Source organism: Ovis aries, chromosome X (assembly GCF_016772045.2).
Source record: "Ovis aries strain OAR_USU_Benz2616 breed Rambouillet chromosome X, ARS-UI_Ramb_v3.0, whole genome shotgun sequence".
Lineage (NCBI taxonomy): Eukaryota > Metazoa > Chordata > Mammalia > Artiodactyla > Bovidae > Ovis > Ovis aries.
This window is the reverse complement of record NC_056080.1, coordinates 45842662-45867671: the sequence shown is the minus strand read 5'-3', so window position 1 is coordinate 45867671 and position 25010 is coordinate 45842662. Positions and strand designations below refer to the sequence as shown.

The following is a 25010-nucleotide window of genomic DNA, read 5'->3' as shown; positions in this document are numbered from 1 at the left end:
GATACAGGATGCTTGGGGGCTGGTGCACTGGGATGACCCAGAGAGATGATAAGGGGAGGGAGGTGAGAGGGGGGTTCGGGATTGGAAACTCACGTACACCCATGACAGATTCATGTTGATGTATGGCAAAACCAATACAGTATTGTAAAGTAAAATAAAGTAAAATTTAAAAAATAAATAAATAAAACTTAAAAAAAAGAAATAGCTTGTTTCTCTGTGACCTGCCCAACATTTTTTATAGTCACTATTTTTAAAATTTTGCTTACTCTGATAGATGTGTAATGTTATTTTATTATGATCATAATTGATATTTTCCTAATGGTGAATGATTTCTTGTGCTTATTTGCTGAGTGTATATCCTTTATGGAAATGTTTGTTCATGTCTTTTACCATTTTCTGATTGGATTATTGGCTATTTTATTGTTGAAGAAAAAATTACTTTATGATTTTGAGATACAAGACTTTTGTTAATTGTTTAATTTACAAAGAGTTTCTTTCTTTCTGTAGCTTGTATATTCATCCTTTTAATAGAGTGTTTCATAGAACATATTTTTATTTAATTTAATGAGGTCAAATTTACCAATTGTTCCTATGAAGAATCCTACTTTTGATGTCAAGTATAAGAATTTTTCTGCTTGTACTAGGTGCCAAAGTTTTTTGTTTGTTTGTTTTTGTAAACATTTTAGAACTTTCCAGTTTACATTTTAGTCAGTTTTTCATTTCAAGTTAATTTTTGTATAAGATAAGAAGTTTCTGTGTAGGTCCTGTACATTTATGTATGTTTGTGTGTGTGTGCATGCATGCTTCAGGATGTTCAATTCCCCCAGCAGTATTTTTCAAATGGCTATCCTTTCTCCACTGAATTGCTTTTGAATATGTGTTGAAAATCAGATGGATGTAATTGTGTGAGCCAATTTCTTAGTTCTCCCTCTGTTTCATTTATCTATGTGTCTATTGATCTGTAAGCACCACACTTCCTTGATTAATGCAGCTATTCAACTTCAATATGGAATGATTCTTTCTATTAAAACTATATAGTTCTATTTCAAAATTTTAGATTTTCTTGATACTGTGCATGTCCATATAAATCTAAGAAGAATTCTGTATATTTCTATGAAAAACTTTGCTCATTTTTTATAGAAATTGCATTAAATTTATAGATTGATTTGGAGAGAGTTGACATCTTCATTAGGCTGAGTCTTCTAATTTGTAAATGTAGCATATCCTTCCATTTCCTTAGGTGACTTTTTAATTTCTTTCATTAACATTTTTAATTTTCAGTATACAGACTTTGTACATGCATTGAAATATATATATATATATATATATATATATACATATATATATATATATATATATATGAATGTCATTTCTTTTAAAACAATTGTAAATGTTAGCTCTTTTGTTATTGTCTCACAAAATTCCTGAGTCTATCTTGGTCTATTTTCTCTCTGTTATTCACATGGAGTAAATTCTATTTATCTAACCTCAAGTTTGTTGATTCTATCTTTTGATCTTTCTAGTCTTACATTGATTTTTATTCTTGTTATTTCTTTTTTCAATTCTAAAATTTTCATTTAGTTCCTTTTTATACCTTGTATTTCTTAGCTGATATTTTCAATTTTTTACATCTGTTTCAAGATAATTCAAAATTATATATTAAAAGCATTTTAATGCTTTAAAATCTATTTCAGATAATTTCAACATTTGACTTCCCTTGGTTTCAGAATTATTAGGTGTATTGTCTCATTCAAGTTGTGATTTTGTTGTTTATGATTTTCTTTGCATCCTTATCATTTTTCCTATTATACTATGAAACTCCCTTCTATTTGACTTTTCTTTATCAGATTATCCCCCTGTTATGTAGCTAGAGGGTTCGATGTATGTACATGTTTAGTTTCTTTCTTCTTATGGGGCTACCTTTGCAAAAGTGGAGCAGTGACTCAAACTGTCTCATTGCACATGGGTTGGATGGATAAAAGTTTAGCTCCCTTCTTAGATCTCCAATGCCTTAATGATGAAAGATGTGTAATGACTCATGCCATCTCATTGCCTCCAAGTCAGAGTAGAGGCTTATCGGACTACTGAGCTTCACTAACACCAAAGATGTAGGGAGAGTTGAGTACCATTTATTCCCATCTTATGCTCCTGGTTCAGCTTCACTGAATACTGGTTGTGTATGGCAGCTCAACTCCTCACTAGGTTTCAATGATACAATGAGTTTGGGGAACTTGAGTTCTGACTAGACCTGCCTTACTCTACACTGTTTAGTCTCATTGCTGCTGAGTTGACATGAGGGGATGGTTAGGAGAGGTTATAGCATAGATGTCACTAGCACTACCTCATACCACCAGATGACTCTGGACTAACAGCTTATCACTGACACTGCTCCGGGGAAGAAAATCATAGCATAGCATAGTGAGTGGAGGGCGGAAGATAAGCTATGTGCTCGATATCATATCACTTAATACTACTCTGAGAGGGAAATACTGCCTGTTTGGGGAAAAACTGCCTGCTTCTGCCCAGTAGGGTATGGAAGATCAACTCTCTACTTGGACCTGCCAAAACTACACTATCAGAAGAACTGGAACATCATCTTCTCCCACCCAGTAGTGGAGAGAATGCCAAGTCCCTCCCTGCATTTGAGGCTGTTGATCTTGTTTCCCACCACATATCCAATTCCTTACCCTGGCATGCTCTGTGCTCCAACCACAAGCTGCTGCTGCTGCTAAATCACTTCAGTCATGTCCGACTCTGTGCGACCTCATAGACGGCAGCCCACCAGGTTTCCCTGTCCCTGGGATTCTCCAGGCAAGAACACTGGAGTGGGTTGCCATTTCCTTCTCCAATACATGAAAGTGAAAAGTGAAAGTGAAGTCACTCAGTCGTGTCTGACTCTTCGCGACCCCATGGACTGCAGCCTACCAGGCTCCTCTGTCCATAGGATTTTCCAGGCAAGAGTACTGGAGTTGGTTACCAATATTTTAACTGTCTTATGCCCAGGCATATCTCTGTGTCTTAAATAGATCTCACTATACTATCACCTACTGAATGTCTTCCTTTTGTTTTACCATTTCAAGTTGTCTTCCAATCTCCCCAGCAGTAAGAAATCACTACCTCCTTTTAGTCCCCAGGGCTTAACTTGTATCTTTCATAGTATGTATTATAATCTGCCTTGTACAATGGAATTAATATTTATGCTTATATCTATAACCCTTCTAGTTTTAAATTATCACTGTATCTCCCAAATTTATTCTCAATGTTTTAAATTGTATTTATTTATTCTACGAGCTTCCCTGATAGCTCAGTTGGTAAAGAATCCACCTGCAATGCAGAAGACCCCAGTTCTATTCTGGGGTTGGGAAAATCCACTGGAGAAAGGATAGGGCTACCCACTCCAGTATTCTTGGCCTTCCCTTGTGGCTCAGCTGGTAAAGAATCCCCTTGCAAAGCAGGAGACCTGGGTTTGATCCCTGGGTTGGGAAGATCCCCTGAAGGGAAATGCTACCCACTCCAGTATTCTGGCCTGGAGAATTCCATGGGCTGTATAGTCCATAAGGTCACAAAGAGTCGGATATGACTGAGTGGTTTTCAGTTTCACTTATTCTATTCTTTGCTCTGCTGAATCTTCATTGCTGTGCAGGGGTCTTCTCTAGTTGCGGCGAGTGGGACTACCCGCTCTTGCAGTGTGTGGGCTTCCCTTTGTGGTGGCTTCTCTTGTAGTGGTGCACAGGTTGTAGATATTCAACTTTCAGTAGCTGCAGCACTAGGGCTCAGTTGCTCCACATTCATGGGTTTAGTTCATGGATTTAGTTGCTATGCAGCATGTGGGATCTCCCCAGATCAGGGATCGAGCCCATGTCCCTACATTGTCAGGTGGATTCTTAACTACTGGACCACCAGGAAAGTTCCTCAACAGTTTATTTTATTTATCCAAAGTTTTGGCTTCCAGAACCTTGTAGCATTTGAAAGATTGCTTTGAAACCAACTATAAGGAACAAAACCCCACAACAGTATCTCTTTGACACAGTTTGCCCTTAACTAAGAAAGCTTGAGTGTGAAATAGAGCAAAGGTTCAGATGTGGAGCATGAGCCAGGTGGTTTATAGACAGAACTGATAAGAAAAAAAGGGCTTGTTTTAGGGAATGGTTAATTAAGAGGCTATACAAGTACTTGCCATGACAGTTCAGATACCAAGAAATTTATTTGCATTTTTCTTATTTAATCCAATAGCTACACCTTGAGGTAGATGTTATAGTTATCCACATACAGGCATACCTTGTTCTAATAAGTTTCGCTTTATTGTGCTCCACATTTATTGTATTTTTTACAAATTGAAGGTTTGTGGCAACCCCATTTCAAGTACCTATTGGCACCACTTTTCCAATAGCATTTGCTCACTTTATATTTTTGTGTTATGTTATTATAATTCTTGCAATATTTTTAACTTTTTCATTATTATTATATTTGTTATGGTGTTCTGGCATCAGTGATATTTAATGTTGTTATTGTAATTGTTTTGGGGCACCACAAACAGCATCCCTATAAGATAACAAACTTAATGGATAAATGTGTGTGTTCGGACAGCTTCACCAACTGGCTGCTCCCTCCTGCCTCTTCCCTGTGATATGACAATATTGAATAAGCTAGTTAATAACCCTACAATGGTCTCTAAATTTTCGAGTGAAAAGAAGAGACATGTCTCTCACTTTAAATCAAAAGCTGGAAATGATTAATCTTAGTGAGGAAGGCATGTCAAGAGGCAAGATGGACCAAAAGCTAGGCATTATTGGGCCAAACAGCTACATTGTGAATGGAAAGAAAAAAGTTCTTCAAGGAATTAAAAGTACTACTCCAGTGAACACACAAATGATAAGAAATCAAAGCAGTCTTATTTCTGATACAGAGCAAGTTTTAATGTTTGGGATAAAAGATAAAACCAACCACAACATTAGCCTAACCCAGAGCAAGGCCCTAACCCTTCATTTTTATTAAGACTGAGAGAGGTGAGGAAGCTGCAGAAGAAAAGTTTGAAGCTAGCAGAGATTGGTTCATGAGGTTTAAGGAAAGAAATCATCTCCAAAACATCAAAGTACAAGGTGAAACAGCAAGCGCTGATGCAGAAGCTGTAGCAAGTTTTACCAGAAAATCTAGCTAAGATAATCAGTGAAGGTAACTACACTAAACAAGAGATTTTCAATGTAAACATAGCTGTCTTTTATTGAAAGAAGATGCCCTCTAGGACTTTCATAGCTAAAAAAGAGAAGTTGATGCCTGGCTTCAAATATTTGAAGTACTGGCTGACTCTCTTGTTAGGGGCTAATGCAGCTGGTGAATTTAAGTGGAAGAAAATGTTCTTATACTATTCAGCAGATTCTAGGGCCCTTAAGATTTATCTACTGCACAATTGCACTCATCTCACATGCTAGTAAAGTAATGCTCAAAATTCTCCAAGCCAGGCTTCAGCAGTATGTGAACCGTGAACTTCCAGATGTTCAAGTTGGTTTCAGAAAAGGCAGATGAACCAGAGAGCAAATTGCCAACATCCCCTGGATCATGGAAAAAGCAAGAGAGTTCCAGAAAAACATCTATTTCTCCTTTATTGACTATGTCAAAGCCTTTGACTGAGTGAATCACAATAAACTGTGGAAAATTCTGAAAGAGATGGGAATACCAGACCATCTGACCTGCCTCTTGAGGAACCTATATGCAGGTCAGGAAGCAACAGAACTGGACATGGAACAACAGACTGGTTCCAAATAGGAAAAGGAATACGTCAAGGCTGTATAACTGTCACCCTGCTTATTTAACTTACATGCAGAGTACATCATGAGAAACACTGGACTGGAAGAAGCCCAAGCTGGAATCAAGATTGCCAGGAGAAATATCAATAACCTCAGATATGCAGATGACATCACCCTTATAGCAGAAAGTGAAGAGGAGCTAAAAAGCCTCTTGATGAAAGTGAAAGAAGAGAGTGAAAAGGTTGTCTTAAAGCTCAACATTCAGAAAATGAAGATCATGGCATCCGGTCCCATCACTTCATGGGAAATAGATGGGGAAACAGTGGAAACAGTGTCAGACTTTATTTTTGGGGCTCCCAAATCACTGCAGATGGTGACTGCAGCCATGAAATTAAAAGACGCTTACTCCTTGGAAGAAAAGTTATGACCAACCTAGACAGCATATTCAAAAGCAGAGACATTACTTTGCCGACAAAGGTCTGTCTAGTCAAGGCTATGGTTTTTCCTGTGGTCATGTATGGATGTGAGAGTTGGACTGTGAAGAAGGCTGAGTGCCAAAGAATTGATGCTTTTGAACTGTGGTGTTGGAGAAGAGTCTTGAGAGTCCCTTGGATTGCAAGGAGATCCAACCAGTCCATTCTGAAGGAGATCAGCCCTGGGATTTCTTTGGAAGGAATGATGCTAAAGCTGAAGCTCCAGTACTTTGGCCACCTCATGCAAAGAGTTGACTCATTGGAAAAGACTCTGATGCTGGGAGGGATTGGGGGCAGGAGGAGAAGGGGACTACAGAGGATGAGCTGGCTAGATGGCATCACTTACTCGATGGACGTGAGTCTGAGTCAACTCCATGAGTTGGTGATGGACAGGGAGGCCTGGTGTGCTGCGATTCATGGGGTTGCAAAGAGTCGGACACGACTGAGTGACTGAACTGAAGTGAACATTATAAAACTTAAATGAATGAGAAGTTGATTCTTATGAATGAACAAAGAAAGTTGTGTTTGGAGGTGGTGTCTACTCCTGGCTAAGATGCTGTGAAGATTATTGAAATGACAACAAAGTATTTAGAATATTGCATAAACTTAGTTGATATAGGAGCAGCAGGTTTAAGAGGATTAACTCCAATTTTGAAACAAGTTCTATTGTGGGTAAAATGCTATCAAATAGCACTGCATGCCACTGGGAAATCATTTGTGAAAAGAGTCAATGGATATAGCAGTCTACACTGTTATCATATTTTAAGAAATTGCATAGCCCCCCCCCCAGCCTTCAACCTTTAGCACCCACCACCCTGATAAGTCAGCAGCCATCAACATGGAGGCAAAATCCTCCACCAGCAAAAAAGATTGTGAACTTTAAAGGATTATACGATGGTTAATATTTTTAATTAATGACATATCTTGGATTTTTAAACATCATGTTATTTATTTCACACTTAATATTCAGTACTATAGCTAAACATAATGTTTACATGCATTGAGGAACAAAAAAATAATTGTGACTTCATTTATTGAAATATTCATTTTATTGGAGTGGTCTGCAAATGAACCCACAATATCCCCAAGGTATGCCCATGTTGCATTTTATGGTGTTCTCCTTATCATTTTCAGACTTACAGACACATATTTATAACATTAGTAATATGAGTGTTTTGAAGAGATAAAGCTATCCTAGGAGATTTTAAGTCATCAGAACTGCAATCTTCAGAAGCTTGTGTAAGACTACTTGTTTCATTTTGGAGGACTTCTTTGGACTGTAGCAAGGCAGTTGAAACCACTTATTATTCATTTTTTTTTTACTTGCACTTTTAATACAGTTCCTTCTTTCTATCTTGAAAATACACATAACACAGGGAGTATTAATAATTAAATTTGAAGTGAAATATCCAGAAGTGAAGTTTAAGTAATAGGAAAGATTTTTACATTCATGCTTGTTTTTCTTTTTCTTAGTTTTTTATTTTTTTTAATTTTAAAATCTTTAATTCTTACATGTGTTCCCAAACCAAATACTTTTTGAATACCTACTCTGAGTAAGGCATTTGAGATAAAAGATGAAAGTTCTTTCTTGAGTGGATTTGTAGTCTAATGGGCAGACATACAAAGTAAACATTATATCTTAATGTAGTGAGGCTTACTGAATCTATAATGCTAGGGAATGATTGAAACATCAGACTCATAGTTTTAGAGAAGAAGGGGTATTAGGAATTATTTGTCTCTCTGGGTTACTCTGTAAGATTGTGAGCAAGAATTCTATTAAGGTATATAACCAAAGAGCTTGATTTAACTGTTTGTCCTGAATTTGTGCGCTTGGTAGATGATCTCCCACCTGTCACCCACTCTTCTAAGGAAAAATAACTTGGCACATATTGGTTTGGGGAATTATTTAGGGGGGGCATTATTTGTGGAACATAATGACATGACATTTACACATACTGACCTTCTGACTTTCAGTGTGTAAGTTGTATATGTGTGTGTACATAACTATGCAATTCTAGAGAGCTTGGAAATACCTTTTAGTGTGTATAGTTTTCCTGCTTTCTTGAAACTGCTTCCTTGGAATTACTTTCTTATGATATACTATTGGAAAGTTATCACAACTCCAAGCTTTTAGCTTGAGAAACACTGGGAAGTAAAAAATCCACACATATTCTGCCCAATCAGCTATTATTTCCCTATCTTGGAAGGTAATAAAATGTGGAGGCAGCCTGAATTTCTGCTTTGCCTCTCTTTCCTGTTTTCCTACATTTCTAGAAGAATTATGGCCTCGTTAACCCATAATGATATGAGACCTTCTCTTCTCGCCAGTAAAGAGTAGAAGAATGAGAATGAGGAGTCTATACTTCCCTGGTTTATATTGCCATCTTGTAAATTGTATATAGGAATAGACATGCAGACATTCTCATTTAATCCTGATAAAAGACCTTTGACTTGAAATAGGTGAAATTATAAATACTTTCTTTTCTAGTTTTCATATTTTCCATATGAACATATAGTAATTTTATAATCAGAAAAAACTGCAAATATGTACTACAAAAAACTTAATTTTTTTTCTTTCTCTACAAAATTGGGGGTCACAATTCTGCTTTAACATCCTGCTTTTTCACGCATTGTTCTTATATATAGATCTCCATGTCATTAAATATTCTTTGAAAAAAATTGTTTATATTAGCTCAGTAAATATATATATGAGGATAAGTTAGTTTTATTCATTTTCAGAATATTTAAGATAGATAACAGAAGATCTTTACAAAGGAACATTATAGAACAATTAAAAAATGTTTCCAGAGTATTTAATAACTCTGGGGAAAGTTCATGATATGAATTTAAAAAGAAGCTGTAAAGATATGAAAGTTGCTCCCAATTTTGTGAAATACAAGCATAGATTTATTGAATTATCAGAAGTGTTAACATTTTGGCATATATCTAGATGGTAAGATTAAGGTTAGTGTCGGTTTTTATTTCACTGAATTTCAGAAAATCTCCACAGTGTTAGTACATTTATTTTGCATTCAGAAAACTATACATAAAAAAGCATTATCATGATTGACCAAGTAGAAAATATAAAGGAGATTTTGGATCAAGATGGTGGACTGTACAACATCATTTACTTATCCTAAAAAAAAAAAATTGTATGGACAAAATCTATGTGTATGTTGAGTATTATTTTTTAAAAAAGCTTTGTGAGGAATTCCTGGAAGATAGAAAGCAGATGGAGAGGCTGTGGAGGAGGGTAGTGGGTGACAGACGGCCAAAGAGTAGGAGGAGGGGAGCCAGACAGTCTGGCTTGGATTTGAAGGAAGCAGTCGGGGGACGCGTGAGGAAATGAACGAGTGAGAGCCTGAGACTGTGTGGACGAAAGCAGTGAGAGCACTAACCCGCCCTGCTGCTGCTGCTGCTGCTGGCTGAGCGGAAGGCGGAATGGCGGGGGCGGGGCCGAGGCTGAGGCTCTGGCGGGCTCTGAGGGGTCGGGTTCCCGAAGCGGCAAAAACCCTGGCGCCAGAGTTAGGCCGAGCAGAGAAACATTGCTAAACCGAGGCCGCGCGGACTTCTCAAAGAACCGCCGCCACCGGCGACTTTGGCGCTGCAGCCATCCTCTTATCTCTTTCCCGTCCTCTCCTCCGTCGCCGTTCCGCATCCATCGCACCATCGATAACAGCTAAGTGGTCAATTCTGGGGACTTAGGGTTGGGACTCGGGGCGGGCTCAAGGCGCGGACAACACACGCAAGCCCGCCATCTCCAGCGGCAACCGCCACTGCTTGCAGATACCTCTCTGGAGCGGGAGAGAATACTGTCAAGAGGCCCCCTCTGTTTTAGTGCCCAGATTTAGAGCGTTTCTGCCAAGCCTTAGTGAGAGTCTTGCCTTTCGGGAAAGGAGGAGAACGGACAGGACAGGATCTTTTTTTGGGAGATCACGAAAAAAAGATCTCATACTGGATACTGTTGACTTTTTGTTAGTTTAATCTAGCAAGTGGCAACGTTGCTGAGCCTCCTTAAACCCTAGCCATGTCGCCCCCAACAGTGCCTCCAATGGGCGTAGATGGTGTGTCCGCATACCTGATGAAGAAAAGGCACACCCACAGGAAGCAGCGGCGCAAGCCCACTTTCCTCACCCGTAGGAATATCGTTGGCTGCCGCATTCAACACGGCTGGAAGGAAGGCAACGAGCCTGTGGAGCAGTGGAAAGGCACCGTGCTTGAGCAGGTTTCCGTGAAGCCCACTCTCTATATCATCAAATATGATGGCAAAGATAGTGTGTATGGGCTAGAACTGCACCGAGATAAGAGAGTTTTAGCGCTAGAGATCCTTCCTGAGAGAGTGCCAACTCCTCGCATTGATTCGCGCCTGGCAGATTCCCTGATTGGCAAGGCCGTAGGTCATGTGTTTGAGGGTGAGCACGGTACGAAAGATGAATGGAAGGGCATGGTCCTGGCGCGAGCTCCTGTGATGGACACTTGGTTTTACATCACCTATGAGAAAGATCCAGTCCTTTATATGTACACACTGCTGGATGACTACAAAGATGGTGACCTGCGCATCATTCCAGATTCCAGCTACTATTTCCCTGCAGCAGAACGGGAGCCTGGAGAAGTTGTCGACAGCCTTGTGGGCAAGCAGGTGGAGCACGCCAAAGATGATGGGTCCACGAGAACCGGCATTTTCATCCACCAAGTTGTGGCCAAGCCATCTGTTTACTTCATTAAGTTTGATGATGATATTCACATTTATGTCTATGGTTTGGTGAAAACACCCTAAAGAATCATTATACTATTGCAGAAGTTGTGGAACTATTAAATGTAAAATATGTTGTGTGAACTTTTGAGAACAGTTTTGGTGTCAGAGGTTAAAGAAGTTATTAATTACTGTGCGCCAAATTTACATTGACTAGTTCCACAATTTTGCCCCGAGTATACTTTGGTACTTTTTATATTACCTTGTTCTGTAATAAAATTTTTAAATAAGATGCTAATAGAAAATTGAAAAATATTCATAAAATTTCAACAATGGAAAACTAGATAAAGAAAAATAAATGGTGTATACACACTATATCTTCCCCTCCTCCATTCTCTGCCTTACCATTTTTTTTTTTCTCCCCAGGTAACAAATGTTAAGAACATAATTTATATCCTTCCATGTTTTCTCCATTTTCCTAAAGGAAATTTGTTGTCTTTTCTACAGAAACAGCAAGCCACATTATTTCTCTGTAATTGCTTTTCTCACTTAACATATCCTTCTGGTCAGTAACTATAGATATCTCTCTATCTCTCCCATGCCTTTGTCTCTTTTCCATCTCCCCCTGGAATTTATTTCTATATATGGTATAAGACAGAGGTCCAACTATGCATTGTACTTATATTGAATGCTTGATTGTACCATCACATTTGTTAAATGAATGACTCATTTCCCTTTTCCATTTCTCCTTGTCTTCCTTCTTTCTAACAGCTGCATACACAGTACATACTTATTTACCAAAATGATACAATTTATGTACCATTACATTTTTGATGGTCTTTTAAGTTATTTTCTTTTTTTTTTTCCACCATAGCACTGCTATAATACATACTGATGCTTTTATTTCTATAGAGTAGCTTCCCAGAAATTGGACTGCTAGGTAGGTGTATATTTAATTTTAAGAATTACTACAAAATTGCCATCCAAAATGAAAGTGATCATTTTCCAGCATCTCCTACAGCAGCACATTTTAGCATTTGCAAACCTGAATGGTGAAAAATTACATAGCATTGTCTCTTTAATTGACAAACTCAATGAGTGTTTTGTTTTTATCTTTTACCATTTGGAATTTTTGTGATTGCTAATTCTTAACTTTTGCTCATTTTCTATCAAATAGTTGATCTTTTCCTTATAAATCTGTAGTAATTCTAAATATATTTTCTATATGGTGCTTATTAGTCAGTTGTAGCCCACATGTGTTATGATTTTCTCCTTTCTATCATTAATATTGACTTTATTGATATCTTTTTTACTGTACATTTTTTTAAATTTAGATAGATTCCTATCTCCTTTTAAGCTTTTATGTTTCTTGTCTTTTTCAGCTGAATGCTCCCACCCTTAGTCATACAAATATTTACCTACATTCTTTCCACATTAAAGCCCCCTCAACGTGTCACTAATAACTATGATCCATCAGGAATTTATTTTTGTGTATGGCATAAGATAGATGTCCAACTACACATTTTCTTCATGTTGTATACTTGGTTATGCTATCACATTTATTAAATAAATCACCCATTTTCCAGTTTCTGAACCAGTATCACATTATTTTAATTGTACTAGCTTGACCATAAACTTTGGACTTTGGTAAAGCAAGTCCCCTGTCACTAGTTGTTTTTTTTTCCTTTTATGTAATTTGTCCTAGACATTCATTCTTTCATATGAAATTGTCAGCATTCTTTCCACTTTTTAAAAAAAGTGTGATGTCTTAGAACTGTATTACATTTCTGCATTTCTATTAGAGGATGATTTTAATAGTGATATTAATTGTAAATACTTGAGAATTTTGGTACATCATTAAAATCTTTTGGTTGTATTTTTGTAATGTTCTTCATATAGGTTCATCACATATGATTAAATTTATCTCTAAATATTTTTGCAGTTTTTGTCACATTTTGAAATGTTATCTTCCTCCTCATTTGTATTTTTGGAAATATATACAAACTAGAGTTATTTTCCTTCTATTTTCATCTTACAAAGTCCTCTGAATTATACTGGGTCTTTTAAATAGAATATTTGGGACTTTTTAGATATAAAATCATCTCACCTGCAAATAAAGATCATTTTATTTCTTACAATGTTTATATTAATTATCATTACATTATCTGGATTCTCAAAAAAATGTTGAATAATGATTATGACAGACATGCCTGTCTGGTTCTTAATTTTCATGGATTTGTCTTTAGTATTCTCTTTTAATATGACATTTACTGTTGGTTATTGGTAAATAGTCATTAACCATTAACATGTTTAGGGAATTTCATCTTTTCCTGTTTCACTTAGCATTATTACTGAAAGTGGCTCCTGAAGTTTATCAAATATTTTTCAGTGTCTATTGATAAAATAGTATGATTTTTTTCCTTTAATTTGTGGGTATAATGAATTAGAGTGGTAGGTATTTGATATTGAACCAAATTTGTGTATCTGGAATAAATCCCACTTGGTGTAATAATCATGGTGTAATAATCATCTGATATATTGCTTGATATTATTAATTAATATTTTATTTAGTATTGTATTTACATTTCAAAGTGAAATTGTATTTTACAAGTTTTGATATTAAAATTGTGCTAGCTTTTAAAAATGAAATTACAAGTTTTCAACCATTTTACTGTGTCCTGGAGTAGTTTAAATAGCCCTAGAATTATTTATTCTTTAAGAACTAGCTAGCAATGAGCTATAAAAACAGTCTAATCCTGGTGACAATTTCAGTGGTAGATCTTTAATCCACTTTTTTATCTCTTCAATGATAATTGGTTTATTCAAGCTTTCTGTTATAAAGGAATGTATATTCCTCTGTGAAATACAAAATTTAAAGTTTTTTCTATTACAGGCTTCTTGCTTGTATTATTCCGATGCTTTATGTCTTTGTGTGTTGTATATGCATACATCTTAGATATGTTCAGTTTTGAAAACATTGTAATAAAACCATCTCTGACTGTTTTAAATTCTCTTTGAATTTTATTTTGAAAAATGAAAACATAGTATGGAAAGTATGAAAGACATAAGAAACATCTATTTACTTTCACTTAGAATTAGCAAATGTCAACATTTGGCATATTTGCAAAATATAAAGTTTCCTTCCTCTGCAGAGAGAGACTCTATCATGAATTTAGCAGGAATCTTGCTTATGTTTTATAATTTATTGAAAATATACCATAGTTGATAATAGTATTGATTTCTGTGTTTAAAAAAATTCAACATGAATAGTAAACTTTAAATTATATGAAATTTCTTTTAGTTTTTGTTGTAGGAATCTTCTTTTTGTTTCCAACTGGGAAATGAATTGCAACTTCAAAAATAACAGTAACACTGACATTAGAATGCAAGTTTCTGTTCGAGGTACTTTTGCCACTCCTGATACCCAGGCTTGGCCCTAGCCACAACACTGGCAGTTGACTAAAAAAGACAAAATTTCACCCCTCACAGACATTTTATCCTGACTGTAGTGAGGCAGCTATCCACCACCCACCACTGACCTCAAGATTAGAAATAGACCTTATATTTTTCCATGATAATATTGGAGTTACCCTACTTTCTGACACTCAGAATTAGGGCTGCCCCCAATCCTGGAGCTGTTTAAAGAGTTTGGGAGAAAGCAGTGGACAAAACAAAAAGCTTCCTTTAACACATGGCCTTTTATCTTTCAAGTAACCTTCAGGCAAATAACAAGATGTAAGATGGGCACAAAATACTACAAAACAACATAAAAAGAGTGTGATAAATTTCATTAAAGGTTTAGATGAGTGAATATGTACTAAGTGACAAACTATATAGTTTGTCTTTAGACTACAACAAAAAATACAACTATATATACATTTTAGATATATAATGTTGTTTCCTAGCCCCTGCTCTCTCACTTGGCCCCAAGTCCTGAACCAAACATTATATTATTCCATGATGACATTGGACTTTTAACATATAGTAAAAGAGTGAGGCTCAGCCCTGGCCTAGAACCTGGAAACAGAGCAGTGAACAGTCTAAACAAAATCATTGTTATTTTAAGGGAGATAGAAGACATCCATGACCACCTTTATACCCCTGACCTTTAGGACTTATATTGTCTCATCATGATTTGGAAATATCCCACAACTTTTTAGTCAGATCAAATTTTCACTCTGGGTCTAACTCTGTTTTAGAAGTTAAATATACAGCAGTGAGCAAAATATGGAACTACATCTTAGTGGGAAGAAGATAGAAAAAAAATTCAATGTAGAATTCTGTGTTCACCATCTATGTATTTATCCCCTAACTTTCTGGCCTCTTCAACTAGAACTAAATTTCAGATTATTTCATGATAAAATTGATATCATACCTGCTTGCTTTGAGTCAGAGGGAGGCTCAACCTTGACCAGACAGTGAATAAAAACTCTATTCTCTTGAAACTTACATACATTCTATTGGGAAGAGACAGACTGTCATTCCCTTCTTCTTGGACCAACAGTCTAGAATCAGGTCTTTAATTCTTCCTTGTTGATAGCAGAGTTCTCTCAAATTCTGACACTAAATCAGAGGCAATACCACAAAATAGTTATGACAGGTATAGAAGAGGGAAATAGCCAGAAAAAATCCTTCCTTCAATAGTGCTTTTAGTTTTCATCATGCTGAGAGGAGACAGATTCCCCCAACACACCTTATAGATACATCAGATTGTGATGATGGGTTTGAAAAAAAGTAAAGCAGAGTAAGTAATGGAGAAGGCAATGGCAACTTACTCCAGTACTCTTGCCTGGAAAATCCCGTGGACGAAGGAGCCTGGTAGGCTGCAGTCCATGGGGTTGCTAAGAGTCGGGCACGACTGAGTGACTTTACTTTCACTTTTCACTTTAATGCATTGGAGAAGGAAATGGCAACCCACTCCAGTGTTCTTGCCTGGAGAATCCCAGGGATGGGGGAGCCTGGTGGGCTGCTGTCTATGGGGTTGCACAGAGTCGGACACGACTGAAGCGACTTAGCAGCAGCAGCAGCAGCAGCAGAGTAAGTAAAGAAACAGTGTAGGGTATTGGGCATACTATTCTATATATATGGATAGAGAAATCTTCTCAGAACAGACAACATTTGAGTAAACACCTGAATAAATTGAGGGGGCTTCACAGGTAGTGGTAGTGGTAAAGAACCTAGCTGCCAGTGCAGGTACACATAAGAGACACAGGTTCAGTCCTTAGGTTGGGAAGATCCCCTGGAGAAAGGCATGGCAATCCACTCCAGTATTCTTGCCTGGAGAATCCCATGGACAGAAGAGCCTGACAGACTGTAGTCCATTGGGTCGCAAAGAGTCAGACATGACTGAAGCTAATAGGCAGGCACACACGCTGAATAAAATGAAGGAGCAAATCACACTGCTGGTGGCTTGAGATGTAATGTGCCTGGAGGTTTGAGAAAGCAGCCTACTGTGGCCAGATTGGAAGTGAACAAGGAGGAGAATGGGAGATGAGATCGGAGAGTTTGTCAGGGGCCAGATCCATGTACAATCTTATCAGTTCAGTTCATTTCATTTCAGTTGCTCAGTCGTGTCCGACTCCTTGCAACCCCATGAACTGCAGTACACCAGGTCTCCCTGTCCATCACAACTCCAGGAGTCCACTCAAACTCATGCCCATTGAGTCAGTGATGCCATCAAACTATCTCATCCTTTTTCGGCCCCTTTTCCCACCTGCAATCTTTCCCAACATCAGTGTCTTTTCAAATGAGTCAGCTCTTCGCATCAGGTGGCCAAGTATCGTAGTTTCATCTTCAGCATCAGTCCTTCCAATGAATATTCCAGACTGATTTCCTTTAGGATGGACTGGTTGGATCTCCTTGCGGTCCAAGGGATTCTCAAGAGTCTTCTCCAACACCACAATTCACCATCAGTTCTTCAGTGCTCAGTATGAAGGCCAAAGAAACAGAGAGCCAAAAGTATAAGTCACAGACCAAGTTTGAAGGCTTGGAAACCACAGTATTAATGTCTGATGGGAAGAAGATGGATGTCCCAGCTCAGGCAAAGAACAAATTTGTCCATCCTCTTCTTTGTTCTATTAAGGACCTCAATAAATTGGATATTTCCCAACACCATTGATGATGGTAATCTTCATTACTCAGTCTATCACTTCAAATACTAGTTTCTTCCATAAATTCCTTCAAAGAAACACCCAGAAATAATGTTTTACCAGATATCTGGGTAAACCTTAGACCAGTCAAGTTGGCACATTAAAATTAACCATCTCAGCAAGTAAAGGAGTATCTCATTGATGATTGCATACTTTTGACAGAGGAAATTATATATATTTTTATTAATGTACAATATAATTACATGATTATAAAGATCTTCAGTGTATAATTCTCTGACTTTAGACACATGCATATACCTGTGTAACCTGTAACATGAACAATATTTCCATAATCTTAGAAAATTCCCAATGTCTAGTGATAATCACTTACTTGCCATTATCTGACAAGTTCCTTTTCTGATATTTTTCTACTAAAGATTTATTTTGCCTGCTTTAGACCTTATATAAATGGAATGATACGTATATAGTATAGTGCTGAGTCTGGCTGCTTGCACTGAGCACTTATGTCCTTGAAATTATGTTGAAGCAGACATCAGTAATTTGTTTGTATTTATTTATTTAGTTTTGGCTGTGCTGGGTCTTCCTTGCTTTGTGCAGGCTTTCTCTGGTTGTGTCCAGCACAGGCTACTCTTCATTGCAGTACACAGACTTCTCAGCAAGGTGGTTTCTCTTGTGGAGCAAAGGTTCTAGGTGCCCACAGGCTTCAGTAGTTGCAGTACACAGGCTCAGTAGTTGCAGCTCACTGACCCTTGAGCATACTGGCTTCAGTAATTATGGCATGGGGGCTTAGTAGTTGTTGCTTATGAACTCTAGAGTGTGCTCTCAGTAGTTGTGGCACTCAGACTTAGTTGATCTGTGGCACGTGGAATCTTCCCAGACCAGGGATTGAACCCATATCCCTTGAATTGGCAGGTTCATTCTTACCCAATGGACCACCAAGGAAGTCCCCTTTTGATTTTATAATATCCCATAAATGGGCTTCCCTGGTGGCTCAGATGGTAAAGAATCTGTCTGCAATGCAGGAGACCCAGGTTCAGTGCCTGGGTCAGGAAGGTCCCCTGAAGAAGGGAAAGGTAACCCATTCCAGTATTCTCGCCTGGAGAATCCCAAGGACAAAGGAACCTCATGGTCTATATATGTCCAAGAGTTGGACATGACTGAACAGCTAACACATTATATAAATATATCACTATTTGTTTATTTCCCATTATTGGTTATTTAGATTATTTCAGGTTTTCATTAGGTAAAAGAACACCCAAGTTCTAAGGATAAGAATCTTTGAGTGTTTTTGTGCAAGTATTTATACAGTCATATTTTTTCCATGTGTAAAATGGCTATGTTGTATCATAAATGGATGTATAACTTTTATATACACTAGCACACCACTTTCCAAAGTACTTTAACAATTTTATACATACACAGCCAAGTTTGAGAGTTCCAGTTGCTCCATATCCTTGCCAGTTTTATTAAACATTTTTAAGGATTTCAGTGGATATGTAGGCGTATCTTTTCTTTTTAAAGATTGAAGACTTTTTGGTTTCAGTTTTATATATATTGTAGAAGGCAGTGGCACCCCACTCCAGTACTCTTGCCTGGAAAATCCCATGGATAGAGGAGTCTGGTAGGCTGCAGTCCATGGGATCGCTAAGAGTCAGACACGACTGAGTGACTTCACTTCCACTTTTCACTTTCATGCATTGAAGAAGGAAATGGCAACCTGCTCCAGTGTTCTTGCCTAGAGAATCCCAGGGATGGGGGAGCCTGGTGGGCTGCCGTCTATGGGGTCTCACATAATCAGACATGACTGAAGCAACTTCGCAGCATATATATATATATATGTGTGTATATATATATATATATATATACACATATATATATATCACAAAATTTCCTATTTTAATCATTTAATGCACAATTCAACGACATTAATTACACAAGTCACACAAATATGCAGCCTTCATCACTGTTTCCAATTTTTTTCTTTAACATCCCCAAACAGAAACTCTGTAACCACTCAACACTTAATACCCTATTATCCTCTCACCACAGCTACTGATAAGCTCTAATACATTTTCTGCTGTATGTATTTTCCTATTCCACATGTTTCATACAACTAGAATCATACAATATTTGTCCTTTATCATCTGCTCTAGTCAAACAGCAGATGGCAAGAATGAGTACTGACATCTTAGGAATCAGTGATCTAAAATGGACGGAAATGGGTGACTTTAATTCAAATAATCATTACATCTATAACTGATGGCAATAATCCCTTAGAAGAAATGAAGGAGTCTTCACAGTTTAAAAAAAAAATTGTCTGAAATACAGTACTTGGGTGACATCTCAAAAACAACAGAATAATCTTCATTTCCCAGGCAAACCATTCAACATTACAGTAATCTGACTCTATGCCCCAACCACTAATGCTGAAGAAGCTGAAGTTGAACAGTTCTATGAAGACCTACAAGACCTTCTAGAAGATATCTTTTCATCATAGGGGATTGGAATGCAAAATTAGGAAGTCAAGAGATACCTGGAGTAACAAGAAAGTTCGGCCTTGCTGTATAAAATGAAGCAGGGCAAAGGCTAATGGAGTTTAGCCAAGAGAACACTCTGGTCATAGTAAACACTCTCTTTCAACAATGCAAGAGATGACTCTACACAAGAACATCACCAGATGTTCAATACTGAAATCAGATTGATTATATTCCTTGAAGCCAATGATGGAGAACTCTATACAATCAGCAAACTCAATACCTGAAGCTGACAGTTCCTCAGATCATCAACTCCATATTCCAAAATTCAAACATAAATTGAAATAAGTAGCGAAAACCTTTAGACCATTCAGGTATGACCTAAATCAAATCGCTTGTGATTATACAGCATAAGTGACAAATATATTCAAAAGATTATATCTGATAGACAGTGTGCCTGAAGATATATGGATGATTTGTAACATTGTACAAGAGGCAGTAACCAAAATATTCTCAAGAAATAGAAATGCAAGAAGGCAAAATGGATGTCTAGCAGAACTAACAAATACCTGAGAAAAGAAGCAAAAAGAAAAGGAGAAAGGGAATGATATACCTATCTGAAGACAGAGTTCCAAAGAGTAACAAGGGGAAGAAAGCCTTCTTAAGTAACAATACCAAGAAGTAGAGAGAAATAAATAAAATGGGAAAGATTAGAGAACTCCCCAAGAAAATTAGAGATACCAAGGGAATATCTCATGCAAAGATTGGCACAATAAAGAATAAAAATGGCAAGGACCTCACAGAAGCAGAAGATATTAAGAACAGGTGGCAAGAATACACAGAATTGTATCAAAAAATGTTAATGACCTGTATAACCACAATGGTGTGGTCACACAACAAGAGCAAGACATCCTGGACTGTGAAATCAAGTGAGCTTCAGAAAGCTTTATTAGGAACAAAGTTAATGGAGGTGATGGAATTCCAGCTGAGCTTTTCAAAATCCTAAAATGATGCTGTTAAAGTGCTGCAATCAGTATGCCAGCAAATTTGGAAAACTCAGCAATGGCCACAGGGCTTAAAAAAATCAGTTATCATTCTAATCCCAAAGAAGGTCAATGTCAAATAATGTTCAAACTATTGTACAATTGCACTCATTTCACATGCTAGCAAGGTCATGCTAAAAACCCTTCAAGCTAGGCATCCTGCTCAGTACATGAACTGAGAACTTCCAGATGTACAACCTGGATTTAGAAAGGGCAAAGGAACCGGAGGTCAAATTGCCAACATCTGTTGGATGATAGAAAAATAAAGAGAAATCCAGAAAAAAAAATCTACTTCTGCTTCATTCACTATTCCAAAACCCAACAAACAGTGGAAAATTCTTCAAGACATGGGAGTACCAGGCCACCTTACCTACCTCCTGTGAAACCTGTATGCAGGGCAAGAAGCAACAGTTAGAACTGGACATAGAAAAATGAACTGGTTCCAAATTGGGAGAGGAGTATGCCAAAGCTATATATTGCCTGTTTATTTAAGTTATATGCAGAGTACATCATGCAAAATGCTGGGCTGGATGATGCACAAGCTCGAATCAAAATTTATGGGAAAATATATCAACAACCTCAGATATGCAGCTGATATCACTCTAAAGGCAGAAAGCAAAGAGGAACTAAAGAGCCTCTTGATGAAAGTGAAAGATGAGAGTGAAGAAGTTGGCTTAACACTCAACATTCAAAAAGCTAAAACATTGGCATCCAGTCCCATCACTTAGTGGCAAATAGATGGTTAAAAATGGTAACAGTGGCATATTTTATTTTCATGGGCTCCAAAGTCACTGCTGAAAGTGACTACAGCTATGTGAAATTAAAAGACACTTGCATCTTGGAAGAAAAGCTATGACAAACCTAGACAGCATATTAAAAAGCAGTGATATCTCTTTGATGACAAATGTCCATATAGTCAAAGCTATGATATTTCCAGTAGTCATGGACAGTTGTGACAGTTGGACCATAAAGTAGGCTGAGAACCAAACAATCAATGCTTTCAAACTGTGATGCTAAAGATGACTCTTAAGACTCCGTTGGACAGCAAGATCAAACCAGTAAAGAAATTAATAGCACTAATAATCACATTCATAGTTCAGTTCAGTTCAGTTGCTCAGTCGTGTCTCTGCGACCCCAAGAATCACAGCACACCAGGCCTCCCTGTCCATCACCAACTCCAAGAGTTTTCCCAAATTCATGTTCATTGAGTCGGTGATGTCACCCAACCATTTCATCCTCTGTCATCCCCTTCTCCTACTGCCCTTTATCTTTACCAGCATCATGGTATTTTCAAATGAGTCAGCTCTTCACATCAGGTGGCCGAAGTATTGGAGTTTCAGCTTCAACATCAGTCCTGCCAATGAACACCCAGGACTGATCTCCTTTAGGATGGACTGGTTTGATCTCCTTGCAGTCCAAGGAACTCTCAAGAGTCTTCTCCAACACCACAGTTCAAAAGCATCAATTCTTCAGTGCTCAGCTCTCTTTAAGTCCAACTCTCACATCCATACATGACAACAGGAAAAACCATGGCCTTGACTAGATGGACCTTTGTTGGCAAAGTAATGTCTCTGCTTTTGAATATGCTGTCTAGGTTGGTCATAACTTTCTTTCCAAGGAGTAAGTGTCTTTTAATTTAAAGGCTGCAATCACTATCTGCAGTGATTTTGGAGCCTCCCCCCCCCCCAAAAAAAAAAAGTCAGCCACTGTTTCCACTGTTTCCCCATTTATTTGCCATGAAGTGATGGGACCAGATGCCATGATCTTTGTTTTCTGAATATTGAGTTTTAAGCCAACTTTTTCACTCTCCTCTTTCACTTTCATCAAGAGGCTTTTTAGTTCTTCTTCACTTTCTGCCATAAGGGTGATGTCATCTGCATATCTGAGGTTATTGATATTTCTCCCAGCAATCTTGATGCCAGCTTGTGCTTCTTCCAGTCCAGGGATTCTCATAATGTACTCTGCATATAAGTTAAATAAGCAGGGTGACAATATGCAGCCTTGACGTACTCCTTTTCCTATTTGGAACCAGTTTATTGTTTCGTGTTCAGTTCTAATTGTTGCTTCCTGACCTGCGTACAGATTTTCCAAGAGGCAGGTCAGGTGGTCTTGTATTACCATCTCTTTCAGAATTTTCCACAGTTTATTGTGATCCACACAGTAAAGGCTTTGACATGGTCAATAAAGCAGAAATAGATGTTTTTCTGGAACTCTCTTGCTTTTTCGGTGATCCAGTGGATGTTGGCAATTTGATCTCTGATTCCTCTGCCTTTTCTAAAACCAGGTTGAACATCTGGAAATTTACAGTTCATATATTGTTGAAGCCTGCCTTGGAGAATTTTGAGCATTACTTTACTAGCGAGTGAAATGAGTGCAATTGTGCAGTAGTTTGAGCATTCTTTGGCATTGCCTTTCTTTGGGATTGGAATGAAAACTGACGTTTTCCATTCCTGTGGCCACTGCTGAGTTTTCCAAATTTGCTGACATATTGAGTGCAGCACTTTCACAGCATCACCTGTTGATTTGAAACAACTCAACTGGAATTCCATCACCTCCACTAGCTTTGTTCATAGTGATGCTTCCTAAGGCCCACTTGACTTTGCATTCCACAATGTCTGGCTCTAGGTGAGTAACCATACCATCTTAATTATCTAGGTTGTGTAGGTCTTTTCTGTATAGTCATTCTGTGTATTTTTTCTGCCTCTCCTTAATATCTTCTACTTCTGTTAGGTTCATACCATTTCTGTCCATTATTGTGCCCATCTTTGAATGAAATTTTCCCTTGGTATCTCTAATTTTCTTGAAGAGATCTCTAGTCTTTCCCATCCATATGTTTTCCTCTATTTCTTTGCATTGATCGCCGAGGAAGGCTTTCTTATCTCTCCTTGCTATTCTTTGGAACTCTACATTCAAATGGGTATATCTTTCCTTTTCTGCTTTGCTTTTGCTTCTCTTCTTTTCACAGCTCTCTGTAAGGCCTCCTAAAACAGTCATTTTGTTTTTTTGCATTTATTTTTCTTGGGGACTGTCTTGATCCTTGTCTCATGCACAATGTCACAAACTTCAGTCCATAGTTCTTCAGTTCTTGTCTAACAGATCGAATCCCTTGAATTTATTTCTCATTTCCACTGTATAATCATTAGGGATTTGATTTAGGTCATATCTGAATGATCTAGTGAGTTTCCCTACTTTCTTCAATTTAAGTCTGAATTTGACAATAAGGAATTCATAATCTGAGCCACAGTCAGCTCCTGGTCTTGTTTTTGCTGACTGTATACAGCTTCTCCATCTTTTGCTGCAAAGAATATAATCAATCTGTGATATTAATCTGTTTTTTATATATAATAAAATTATATATATATATAATAATCAATCTGTTATATGAATTTAGACATTCATATTAGCAATGTTAATTTCATGGTTTCTATGGCTAGGTAAAGTATTAACATTTATTTTCAGGGGTGATGATATTTTGCCAACATTTCTGTTCCTAAAAATTTATTTCAAAATATAAAGTTTCAAAAATAAAACAAACAAACAAAGAGTAAATCAATCCTGAATATTCATTGTAAGGAATGATGCTGAAACTGAAGGTTCAATACTTTGGCCACCTGATGTAAAGAGCTGACTCGAGAGAAGAGACCCTGATGCTGTGAAACATTTAGAGAAAGAGGAGAAGGCTAACAAGAGGAGAATGAGATGTTTGGATGGCATCACCAACCCACTGGACATGAGTTTGAGCAAATTATAGGATAGAGTGCTGGACAGGGAAGTCTTTTGTCCTGTAGTCCATAGGGTCGCAAAGAATTGTACATGACTTAATGACTGAAAAACAACAACAACAAAAATCTGATTTCAAAGGGCATGTTTATAAGTATCTTATATGTATCAGAACTTCATTCCTATTTATACCAGTGCTGTGCTGTGCTTCGTCACTCAGTCATGTCTGACTCTTTGTGACCTGTCCATGTGGATTCTCCAGGCAGTAATACTGTAGTGGGTTGCAATGCCCTCCTCCCAGAGATCTTCCCAACCGAATCTTCTCACAGGCAGATTATTTACCATCTGAGCCACCAGGGTAGCCTAAGACTACTGGAATGGGTAGCTTATCCCTTCTCCGTGGGATCTTCCCAATCAAGGAATTGAACTGGGGTGTCCTGCATTGCAGATGGATTCTTTACCACCTGAACCACCAGGGAAGCCCCCTATATCTGCCTATTTGTGGTTAAATAATATCCCTCAAGTGATAACACACACTACACACCCATATATATTATATGGGTGTGTGTGTGTATATACACATATGACATTTTGTTTATCCATTTATTTGTTGATGGAGACTTGGGTTAGTTCCACCTTTTGGTTACTGTGAATAATGCTACAATGTATATTGCCATACATGTACCTGTTTTCAATTCTGTTCATATATAGCTAAGAATGGAATGGCAAGGTCATATAGTAATTCTACATTTA

The 25010-nt window shown here is 37.6% G+C and overlaps 1 protein-coding gene across 1 annotated transcript; it reads left to right on the top strand.

The window, feature by feature from the left end:
* Positions 1-9715: 9715 nt before the first annotated feature.
* On the top strand, positions 9716-13918 carry SPIN4 (spindlin family member 4). The gene has a single exon (XM_012106557.5). The coding sequence runs from the start codon at positions 10245-10247 to the stop codon at positions 10992-10994; it is 750 nt and encodes a 249-aa protein (XP_011961947.2). The 5' UTR covers positions 9716-10244; the 3' UTR covers positions 10995-13918.
* Positions 13919-25010: the final 11092 nt, after the last annotated feature.

Coding starts and splice junctions, on each gene's coding strand:
- SPIN4 (XM_012106557.5), top strand. CDS start 10,245: ATGTCGCCCCCAACAGTGCCTCCAATGGGCGTAGATGGTGTGTCCGCA.